Raw genomic sequence first — 12,617 nt, forward strand, 5'->3', positions numbered from 1 at the left:
CGGTCACTGGAGGGAGGTTATACATCAAATTGTAAATAGCCTCTAGTAAAGACAAGTTGTAAGCAACGTTCACGGGAGGGAGGTTATACATCAAATTGTAAATAGCCCCTAGTAAAGACCAGTTGAAAACAACATTCACGTGAGGGAGGTTATACATCAAACTGTAAATAGACCCTAGTAAAGACTAGTTGTAAGCAACGTTCACGGGAGAGAGGTTATACATCAAACTGTAAATAGACCCTAGTAAAGACCAGTTGTAAACAACTTTCACGGGAGCGGGGAGGGAGGTTATACATATAATATAATTCCTCGCCCTATCTACATCGATTAGTAAATTTAAATATTAAAAGTGATAATTGTTGTTATATTTATCATAATGCTGTCTCATTAACGTATTCTCTGCATCTCTTTATTCATAACACTCCCCTATTGAAAATAGACTTATTAGACAAACCCCCTTATCATTCCCCCCCCCCCCCCCCCAAAGAAAAACCATAGTAAAGTGAATTTAAAACAAAATTTTTTTCCTTGATTAACACTTTAATAGACAATTTTGTCGAAACTACCTTGGTTACCTATGTGAACGCAGTGTTGACCGTGGGTTTCGATTTCACTGTGATTATTCATGTTGGATACACATTAAAAACTAATGCGAAAACTGAGCCGATGACTTAACAAACTTTACGAAAGTCAGTTTATGAGAGCATCGGCCCAGTTTACACACCAATAACCTCTAAAACAGATATGTTTAATATATAAAATAGTAACAAAGAGCTTTTGTGTACAATATCAATTTTATGTCTCATCACCTTTCCTTAAAATCAAGAGATCATTTAAGGATATTTAGAGTTTTTGGACTAGTTCCAATGAAAATATATTCAAAACTGGATCTCTTAACACCTGTTGTGTTGACAAATAACATCCATTAGTTTACTAGAATTATTCCATTTTCACCTTCAGTATCGCTCTTCCTTTTTCTGCAAGAGCCTGTTTTTAACCAGAGATCCATGATGATTACCGGTAACTAGGTTATTGTACTCGAGAAACATCAAGCGGTGACCAAGATGCTGAGTTTTATCCGGGAAGAATAATTTAAAAGGAACGATGTCAAGTTATAGAAATTAAGGTTGAGACAGAAAAATCAAATGACTATATTTCGTATTTAATTACCATAAACAAGTTGCTTTCTTTAAAAAAAGAAATGCAATCGTAAACCCAAATGCTTGTTTGGCATTAAATATCAGATAATTGTTTAATAAAGATGTGTTAACTTGTTTTATATTATTTTTGTTGTATAAGAACTAGAAACTGACATTGATTGTTTACTTAATGTAACTTTTGTTCAATGTGGAGTGAAATATTCTTGTTAAAGGAATCATTTTTTTTATCTCCTCTCTCCCTAAAGACAACATGCTAAGTCACCCACTGGATGTTCCATCCTAAGGTGCTGTTTGGTTTTTTTTTAGAAAAGAGTTAGTTTTCAGGCTAAAGTTCAAATGCAAATGTGAAGAAATTTAATCAATTAATCATGATTATTTGTTTTTGTAGCCAGTTTGAAAATAGTTAAAAATTCTAAGCTGCACACTTTTTTGATAATCCCACACTTAAACCATTTTTTTTTAAAACGTATCAAACTTGTTTATATATATATATATATATATATATATATATATATATATATATATATATATATAATGATTTATCTACATAAGACTCATCAGTGACGTTCAGATCAAAATAGTAACAAAGCCAAACAAGTACAAAGTTGAAGAGCATTGAGGACCCAAAATTCCAAAAAGTTGTGCCAAATACGGCTAAGGTAATCTATTCCTTGGATAAGAAAATCCTTAGTTTTTTCATTGGCAATCATAACACATCTCCTTATTTATATAATGATCTATATTCAACGACCTCAGGTACAAAAAAAATGTATGTAACTAAACTATGATGGGAAACCTTTGACTTCTTTCTTTATATAAACTTTTGATTTGGTACCATAGAACTATGTAGAGTAAATGTACATTGCAACATGTCAACTCTTTCAACTCCAAGCAAAATTATATTTCCAAGCATAAAGAAATTTATGAATGAAATAAAATGCTCCGCTGGGGCGCAGCTTGATACGACCGCAGAGGTCGAACCCTGAATAGTTGGGGCAAGTATGAACACAACATTCAAGCTTGATTCAGCACTGAGTTTGGATTGTAATTAAATATTTGACACAGCATAGGTTTCTGACACAGAATGAAAGTGGTCTAAGATACTTAAAAAAAAATAATTTACCTATTCAAACCATATCATTATTATTTGCTTTTATATATAAATCAGAAATAACAAATTTAAAATGGAAAATTTTAAAGAAAAAAAAGGAAAAAGAATCCCCCCCCCAAATTTTTTGAACCCCCTTATGATTCATCACCCCAAAACTCAATCCCAGCCTTCCCTTTGTGGTATGGTACCTTGCAGTACAATTTCATAAAGATCCATACACTTGAACACATGTTATTGTCTGGAAACTAGAAAAATGCTTGTTTTTTGGCCCCTTTTTGGTCCCAAATTCCTAAACGTTTAAGGCAATTACCCCCAAACTCAAACCCAGCTTTCCCTTTGTGATATGGAACCTTGTAGTACAATTTCATAAAGATCCATACACTTACACACAAGTTATTGCCATGAAACTAGAAAAATGCTTGTTTTTTGCCCCTTTTTGGCCCCTAATTCCTAAAATTTGGAGGCAATTACCCCCAAAATCAATCCCAGCATTCCCTTTGTGATATGGAACCATGTGATACAATGTCAGAGAGATCCATAGACTTACACACAAGTTATTGTCATGAAACTAGAAAAATGCTTGTTTTTTGCCCCTTTTTGGCCTCTAATTCCTAAAATTTGGAGGCAATTACCCCCAAAATCAATCGCAGCATTCCCTTTGTGGTATGGTACCTTGCAGTACAATTTCAGAGAGATCCATACACTTGAACACAAGTTATTGTCTGGAAACTAGAAAAATGCTTATTTTTGGCCCCTTATTCCTAAACGTTTTGGGCAATTACCCCCAAACTCAATTCCAGCTTTCCCTTTGTGATATGAAACCTTGTAGTACAATTTCATAAAGATTCATACACTTACACACAAGTTATTGCCATGAAACTAGAAAAATGCTTGTTTTTTGCCCCTTTTTGGCCCCTAATTCCTAAAATTTGGAGGCAATGACCCCCAAATTCAATCCCAGCATTCCCTTTGTGATATGGAACCTTGTGATACAATGTCAGAGAGATCCATAGACTTGCACACAAGTTATTGTCATGAAACTAGAAAAATGCTTGTTTTTTGCCCCTTTTTGGCCTCTAATTCCTAAAATTTGGTGGCAATTACCCCCAAAAATCAATCCCAGCATTCCCTTTGTGATATGGAACCTTGTGGTACAATGTCAGAGAGATCCATACACTTACACACAAGTTATGTCTGGGAGTTACAAAAATGGTTATTTTTGGCCCCTAATTCCTTAACTGTTGGTACCATAACCCCAAAAATCAATCCCCACTTTCCTTTTGTGGTATTGAACCTTATTTTAAAATTTCATTGAGATCCATTCACTTAAACTAAAGTTAGAGTGTGAAAACTAATGTGTCTTCGGACGACGACGACGCCAACGTCATACCAATATACAACCACAAAAAATGTTTGCGGTCGTATAAAAAGGAGTTCTAAATTAAGAAATAAACTGATTCGCTGAGCGCAGCTGGATACACCCGCAGAGGTACTACCCTGAACAGCTGGGGCAAAAATGGACACAATATTCAAGCTTGATACAGGTCTGAATTTTGATTGTAATTAAATATTTGACATATTATAGTTTCTGAATAAATGTAGTCAATGAACTTGAAATCGGTTATATGAATTGAATTTATGTTCAATTAAAGATTTCTTGCTGTTGTGCAATACACTGTGCTGTTGTGCAATACTTAATAAATCTGTTGCCAGACTATAAACAAATAAAGTTCAATTTCTTCTCAATGTCATATTTGAAATTTATGAAAATCAATAGGGAGATTACATCAATAGCTATAAATAATTCACCAAAGTTTCATGTGAACTGCTTAAAGCATTTTTGAGTTGTTGTCCAAAAACTGGAAAATCCCCCCTTTTTTAATGAATAAAACCCCATAACTCAGAAATGTAAAATCTAAAATTTATAAAATTCTAAAGGGAGCTTACGGATTGATAATTTAGTCTTAGATGCAAGATTTTTTTATCAGTTGTTAGTGGCTTTGAACTAGCTGTCAGTAACTGCGAGTACTCTCAGATTTGTACTTAGTGTCTTTTTGTTGTTTGGATGTACAACTACCTGACCACGTCCACTTGTATTTGTATTTATCCATCTGATGAGTTTAGCCTCTTTCAACTGATTTTTATAGTTCTTTCTTATATTGTACTGTTACAGCACTGTCCCAGGTTAGGGGGAGGGTTGGGATCCCGCTAACATGTTTAAGCCCGCCACATTCTGTATGTACATGTATGTGCCTGTCCCCAAGTCAGGAGCCTATAAAAGTGTAATTCAGTGGTTGTCGTTTGTTTATGTGTTGCATATTTGTTATATTTGTTCATTTTTTTACATAAAATAGGCCGTTAGTTTTCTTGTTTGAATTGTTTTACATTGTCATTTCTGGGCCTTTTATAGCTGACTGTGCGGTATGGGCTTTGCTCATTGTTGAAGGCCGTACTGTGACCTATAGCTGTTAATTTCTGTGTCATTTGGTCTCTTGTGCATGTGTGGAGAGTTGTCTCATTGGCAATCATACCACATCTTCTTTTTTATATTTACATCAACAGATATAAAAAATTCACCAAAGTCAAGGTGAGACAACAAAACTTAGTTGTAAGATCTCTGAAATTTTTTACACGGTACGAGTTTTTCTCATTGTTGGAGATTGTACGGTGACAGTAACACCTGTAACTGCTTAAACCCATTTCTTATGCACTTTAGTTTGATAAACTCACTGAATATCATACCACATCTCCTTATTTTTATATGCATTACAATTTACATGTGCATGTAATTGTAAATATATATATATCAGAACAAAATTCATTGCGTCACTTTTATTTATGCATCCTTTGGCACAATACAAGTTCTAAAATTAAACAACATAAAACAACTAAATGTTATTTCAGATGAAAGTTTTGTTTCAGTTCCATTCATAGGATTTATTAGAATTTTGTATGTTTTGCCAAGTCCAATAATTCGCTCTATGTGACATAGAGACATAGTTGACCAAACCACCAGGTGTCGAACATTCAAGAATTTTCAGTGTTTCTGTTTTTATTTGATGAAAAGGTTGCCTGAGCTCTAGGAGCTTTAGGTTTTATCACGGGATATTCTGTGCTGTCAATAATAATCCAAGTCGTAGGAAACTTTAATTTGAAGTTGGATGGTGAAAAATACCTGACTAAACCACTAGATGGCCAAGTGTTAGCCTCACACCACTGTTTAGACATAAAAACAATCCATGTATACACAATATTCTTAACACTAGATTCAATCTAGAATCTAGACAGTTCAAAGTTGGTTGTATGATGCCTCAATTTCATCAAAGTCATAAAAAAACTGATTTTCAACTGACACCCTATCAATTTGAAAATATATGTATCTCAAACAATGTGCTGCTGGACCAAGTGTGGTCAAAACAAATAAAAATTTAGTATACAACTCTAAACCGGTATAAAAATGCATGGCTGTGTCACGTGTCTTCATTTCAAAATTCTCTGCTGAAAACATAGGCATTGATGGTGTTTGCGTAATTCCATCTGTGAAGCTCAACATTAGCTCGGCAGTTGGTGGTGGACAGTCATAAATCCTTTCTGCAGTATGAATGACTTCTTCAGGAAAACCAACTTTACAATCAAAACTTTCCTCTAGATTTCTACTACAATATTCATCAAGTTTAGTTCTTTTATTTTCACAGGAAACTGCCCTGATTTTTCTTTTTGCGGATGATTCAGTCTCTTGCTTGGTCCAGGAAAATAGGCTGGGAATTGCAGTAGACTTAAGTCTCTGTATGGTGGGTTTGCGCCCTGAAAAAGGTTATAAAACATTAGTTTTTTATAATTAAATGAACTTCCATTAGCAATGTATACTTTATACTACCTGGCGAAATATTAACTAGATTTATTCATTACAATCTGGATCAAAGTACTGAAGTACTGAACATCGGATGACCGCAGGTTCTTGTGGATGGTCAAAAGCACATGTCACAGAAACAGATCACATCTCTATACCTGAAACTGAGGTTAATTTACAGAGATTTTTTTTTCTTATACAAGTTCGTGCTTGGATGATGAATAAATGACAGGAAATTCAACCTCACCGTAATAACTATTATATTGTAGTGATACAAATCAGTATACCTTAGACTATTATACTAATATAATAATAGTTCCAGAGAATACACTGGTTTGTTGTTATATATTATATTAATATTACGGTTGCATGTATATATAATTTTCATCTATTTGTATATCATACTATTCTACTATTATTATAGTGTAATGCAAGTGCATGGTGGACACTCTTCTGTAAAAAAAAATCAAAGTCTTAAAGGCTGTAAAAGCAATTGCTGCCATGTTAATGTTTTGTGGACTTTTATTTTTCATCCATATATATAAGAATTAAACCTGACAGGACAGGAGTGTTGACTAGTGAGAAGCAAGACGGTTTTAACTTTATATCAATATAAGACTTTAGCAGGAAATCATTTTAAATATGTTTTATATTTTACAAGGAGACAACAAGTTTACTAGGCTAAAGTTGGGGTTAATTATACATGTGCTGAAACATATAACTGAAAAAAAAAATCATTATGGATTATCCCCTGGTAGTGTTTGTAACTGGGCAATAATTTCCTTTATTGATTTAATTTTAACCATTTTCATAATTAATTTAAATTAACCATTCAGTTAAAACATTTCAACTTTCCAGACGCTAATGTTGAAAAACGGGACAGAAATAAAATATCTTACAAGACATAAACATGTAAAAAATAAATATATATTTCAGCTTACTAAAAATATTTTCATAATGTTACTTTGACATCATTTCTTAAAACTAAGTCCCAAACATAATTGCTCAGTTGACATGTGTCATCCTCATGCGATACGAGATAACTATAATTCTGATGCAATCCCGAAAAGGGGGGTAATCACAAACAAACATGACATTAAATTGTCATTATACGAACTAGAACAAACAGCTCTATGTTGCTTTGATATTTATCAATTTTCAGGAAACATGTGAAATAAATTTCAGGTCCATTTCATTATAGTGCCTAACAAGATTGTGTGAGGTAGACGAAATTGACCTTAAAACGATCGTATTGTCTTTTGATGTCCAAAAATAGGCAGATCGGACATATACGGACTTTATCTAATGACTACATAAATTTGGGATTTATTATTATTATAATATTCTAATGAAACTGAAAATTGTATTTTTTTTTAGGATAAACAACAATTTTACCTGGCGTAGCCGTTCATAAATGTTTTTCTGCATTTATCTTCGAAAAATGGCGTATTTAATGGAATAGAACGTTAATACAGTAAACTTTCTCTTTTTTCTCCGCAATAGGCTATCAAAAATAATTTATCTAATGTGTATGTGGAAAATTATGTGAAAAGATAAAAAGTGGCAATTGTTACCTTTCATACCTTAAGTTTCGTTCATCTGATTCTGACCAATGCTTATATACTAAATATCTATTTATATGCCGCTATTATTGTTGTTGTTACCAATTATGTAAATCAATTGTATCTGATTTTATGCCCTTTATGGGCCCTGTTATTTGGGAAATAAAAAAAAAATCTATTCATTGATAAAACGTAATATGGACTGGTCCAGTGTCCAGTTTGCAGGTCATTTAATTTTCTGTACACATTCATGCACGCTCTGATTTAATCAATATACTCGTACGAAAAAGCATGAACAGTTTGAAGGTAATCTAATAATAACTTAATCCAATCAAATTGCATAAGATTCAATAACAATATCAAGTCCACATCATAATGAGTAATAGAGGTAAACTGGATAGGGAGAAAATGACAGATATTTCAAGTTAATATTTATGCAATAACGAATTAAAATTTGTCAACCAAAAGTTTTGCTACAATTTCAAAAACATGTCGTTCTGTATGGGTATAGTTTTCGGATCTTTCATTAGCGTATTTAAGGCTATAAAAAGTTTGGGCTTCAAAAGTTCACACAATTATTGACTTTATACAGAAAATTCGTCCTTGTAAAACATTTAATAGTTCACAAATGATACGCGATTTTAAAGTAAAATTATTTCTTAAAACACTGCAAAAAATTTCATTCATATTGATAAAGTGGTATCGTCATAAAGTGCGTTGAAATGAACAGTGGTATAGCAAACATCGAATTCCCTCACAAAATATTATCACACACTACAGTAAGGGGAGTCAGTTAAGTTTGTCTATTTTTAGATACTATACAGGTAATCTTTTGACCACTACGTATACAACCTGTGTGACCTGTGTAGTGATTTTGATTTTACGATAAATTCATGAATGAACGATAATTTTATGAATGAACATGAGCACCTGACCTCTTTCTTAAACACCTATTAAACATATAAAACCGTATTTAATAAGGAGATAATTCAGTCAAATTTTCAGTACTAAATCAACAACAAAAATGATTCCATTTTTGGATGAAACATCGTACGAACGGAGAACGGAATCGCAGGTATAAAAATGCACTATTTTCCCTTGTAATGACCGCGGATCTATAATTTTTATAGATCGGTTGCATAATGGAAATTTAGACGATAGCAATACATCGGAGTGACCTCAAGGTCATCCTCTGTAATAAAACTATGTTTGCCTGATTCAATGTATGTTATGTAAATCCAAAGAACAAACAATGAGAGACTTATGCAACAAACGTACATTGTTTGTACCTAAATAACTATAATATAGATGAGAGCATGTCATTGTTTTGTTCCTGTTAACATTGTCATTGATATTTTTCAAGAAAGTCTATGAGGCATAGCTTATGCATTCCTGTCATTACTACATTAGCATAATTACTGCTAAAATAATTCTCAGTATGATATACCTCTTGTAAGAAATCATTATAATTGTAGCAATCACCAAAAAATCTCAAACAGATCACATTGAATCGTAATCCAAAAAATTATGACGTCTTGAATTACCCACCCCCTTTTATTCTAAAACGATAATTGCGGTTGTAAACAGACTTTGGTTTATTCGCATGGCGATTACATATATAACTATATATTTCACAAAGAAAATAGAGTTTTACCATGAATAGTTTCCTGCACGTAGTCTTTTTCAGTAGAACGTGCCTTGCAAACAACAGCTGATTGAGATGGACTCCACGATATCATCGTGTTCTCGTCCAATCTGCGTATGGGCCATGGCGTTGATCCAACTTTTCCTTCTTTTTAAGTCATTTGGAAATGCATGTCCTCCTCTTAAATGACATCCAGGTACACAACAACAAGTATTTGGCATCGTTAATTAAAAATATAACTGAAATAGTTGCAGTGTAGAAACCGGAAGAAGAGGAACAGGATCCGCTACCACGGCGCCACCTATTCAGGAACGATAATTTGCTACTTTATATAACTGCGAAAATAACGTTATACGGGTTCTCGTGCATAAACAGAAATGCGCTTTAAATTGTATAATATAATTCATGTTCAGTCGACCTTTAATTATTATATCAACGACTGAAATGATTTATAAACATCTAGATTGCAGATAACACTCGAAATTAACCCGAGCTCTTTCCACACGGAATTCAAATAATTCTAGTTTGTCAATCGGTTGACTGCTTATAATGCAAAATACTAATATATCAAAAGTTTTTAAAACTAACAAAACACAATGATCGTTTCTCTATTTCCCAATGTAAATGAAATGAAACAAAAAACATTTTATATCGCAATAAGAAGAGGAGAGAATTCAACATTTCCGGATCTACTTGGAGTCTAATGACCCCCACGTAGATAAGTTGGATATCGCGGAAGGAAGGATTAACCCGGCAACTAGAAAGGCATTAAAGCACTGCCTTTAAAAACGGATCTCTGACTTGATAAGGTAATCATCACTAAATAAGTACGTAAACAATATTGCTAATCTTTTCTCGAAAACCACATACCGGTAGTTATTTACAATAGTTTTCGATGGCAAACATCGAGGAATATATCAAACAAGTAATAGCTTTTCTAAAAAGCTTGCCGTATTTTAGCTGCTTATACATGTATTGAGATCGGTGGTTTGTGGGTATAGGGTTTTTTATTGGAATCTTGCACTCCAAGCATTAGAATATATAGTGTCTTTTTTCTCCTGGTTTTAGATTTTAGTTGTAGTATTGGTGAATCAGGGTTATCATTGAAGGAGGCTTGATAGTCACATATGATAATATATATATGGTTTGTAATAGCTAAAGTAACGATACAAACACTTTTGTGTTTGTTTTGTGGAATATGATTGTTTACTCTTTATGACAACGCAAGTAGATTTAACATGCATTCTGTGTCTTGACAGTTATGTAAATAATAGTTAGCAAGGTTATAATCAAGTTGATAAGAAAAACGTATAATTATTTACTTTTGAGGATTACTGCTAGACAAAATGGACTACCAGTGGCAGATCTAGAAATTTTCATAAGAGGGGGCCAGCTCCAGTCATGCTTCAGTGATTCACTACATGTATATGATCAACCAAAGTTTTCCCACGAAAGGGAAGGGTCCCTGAAAAACTCTCTAAATCCGCCTCTGACTACTATAGTTGGCCGTTCGAATATGAGAATATTACATCTTATATGTATAGAAGACAGTGGTCTCTTTAGCCCAAATTAGAAGGGCGCCGCACCCTGGGTGCCCTTAGCCACGCCCTGGGTGCCTTCAATTGCGCTCCTCTCTGACACCTTTTTCCAAGGGGGGGGGGGGTGAGAATAGTAAGTTTATTTCGCTTCTTTTGGTTAATAGTGATCTGATGTATGAATGTGTATTGCCATGTTTTATGAACATGTAGTATGAATGACTTTTCTAATGCAAATTTGATAGAGTAAATAATCAAAACAACAACTTATGCATCTTTATTAACAACATATTCAGTAAAAAAAAAGTGAACTCGTGATACACACAGAAACGAAGACAAAAGAAATGAAAAGTGCTTTTTCCTATCATATAAGTGCCCTGCCCTTCACTGGCACCCTGCCCCTTTCTATTTCTAGCTGGAGCACTTCAAGTGATGAATATCTCATCTGGGTTTTGTCTTAGAAGAAGCAATTAGTTTTGAAGGTACAGGTTAAGTGTTGTTATTACTAATTTCCAGATGTATAACTGTAAGAAGATGTTTTGTGGTAATGGATTTGGAATGAAATATTAGTTGCAAATAATTTTCTAGAACATGTTGTCAGCTGGTTTCTTATATTTTTTATTATTTTGTTGCAGTTTGTAATCTTGACATTTTTTTGTAAGTTCTATAGATGAGAGCTTCATATTGGTATTATCATTTAGTGCTTTATATTTGGTTGCATGTGTAAGCATATGCTTTTGTTAGTTGGAATATTTATATTTTCATTTCTGATGGCAACAAGTTCATGTAATACATATAGTCAGGATTATTAGTAAGCGATAGTTGTTTTGTTTGTTTATGTTTATTGTCATGATTGATATGGACTATATAACTTGCTGTTTGGTGTGAACCAAGGCTTCATGTTGAAGACCGTACTTCAACCTATAATGGTTTACTTTTACAAATTGTGACTTGGATGGAGAGTTGTCTTTGGTACTGATATGACATTCTGTTATATCTATCGACAAGATTGAGAACACATGTTTTTGTAATAAAACATATTTAATTCTATGATATCATATTTAACAATTTATCGGTAATTTGTGCATTTTTCCTTTGATGTGTACTCTCTGATAATGTCAGTATCAGTTGACTGGTCGTGATATATAAATTATTGGGTCAGTTCACAATTGACATGCTCAGGTGTGCTGTGTCATGATCTTCTTTCCCCTTTCATTCACAAAATCATGCATGATTTTTTTTTGGCAGAATCGCAAGAGTGTTTTGGTGAATGAAACACTTCTCATATTGTTTGAAAGTTTCAGTAACGTTAGTTTTGCCTTTTTGACAGATTGTGTGAAAATTTGAACAGAATATGAACATGATGAATAAAAAACCCAATAAACTTTAAAAAAATGCACCATTATCAATAGCTTCCCTTGCTTATTTACAATGATGTACAAAATGTATAAATATATCATCCATGCTATTCCGATCTGAGTTTTTATTCATACATAGTATGGTGCTGTTCCAAGTAGTCTTCTTTTTCTGTTTCTTCAGAAGTATTTGTTTTACCTGTTCAGTCACTTTAAAGTGTTACAATTAATATTTAGACGCAACACAGAATAGTGACCAAAAAGGTACTGCTATCATATGAGAGGAGCTAGAAAAAAAAATGAAATGTACACATTATCAACATTTTTGTGGGACCATCAAGATGTGGTTTCAATGACTTTTTTGTCAATATATAGACAGATATTCATAGACCAAATAAC

The 12,617-nt window shown here is 33.2% G+C and overlaps 1 protein-coding gene and 1 long non-coding RNA gene across 2 annotated transcripts in view; both read right to left on the minus strand.

Moving 5' to 3' along the window:
- LOC127725269 (uncharacterized) overlaps positions 1-12,617 on the minus strand; it is a 42,009-nt gene that overhangs the window by 24,207 nt on the left and 5,185 nt on the right. The window lies entirely within an intron of this gene.
- On the minus strand, positions 4,535-10,111 carry LOC127725263 (uncharacterized). The gene is made up of 2 exons (XM_052232136.1): positions 9,338-10,111; positions 4,535-6,075 (listed from the first exon to the last, which is right to left on the minus strand). Exons 1-2 carry the CDS (start codon positions 9,420-9,422, stop codon positions 5,561-5,563), a joined length of 600 nt encoding a protein of 199 aa, XP_052088096.1. The 5' UTR covers positions 9,423-10,111; the 3' UTR covers positions 4,535-5,560.

Source organism: Mytilus californianus, unplaced genomic scaffold (genome assembly GCF_021869535.1).
Source record: "Mytilus californianus isolate M0D057914Y unplaced genomic scaffold, xbMytCali1.0.p SCAF_15, whole genome shotgun sequence".
NCBI classification, from domain to species: Eukaryota; Metazoa; Mollusca; class Bivalvia; order Mytilida; family Mytilidae; genus Mytilus; species Mytilus californianus.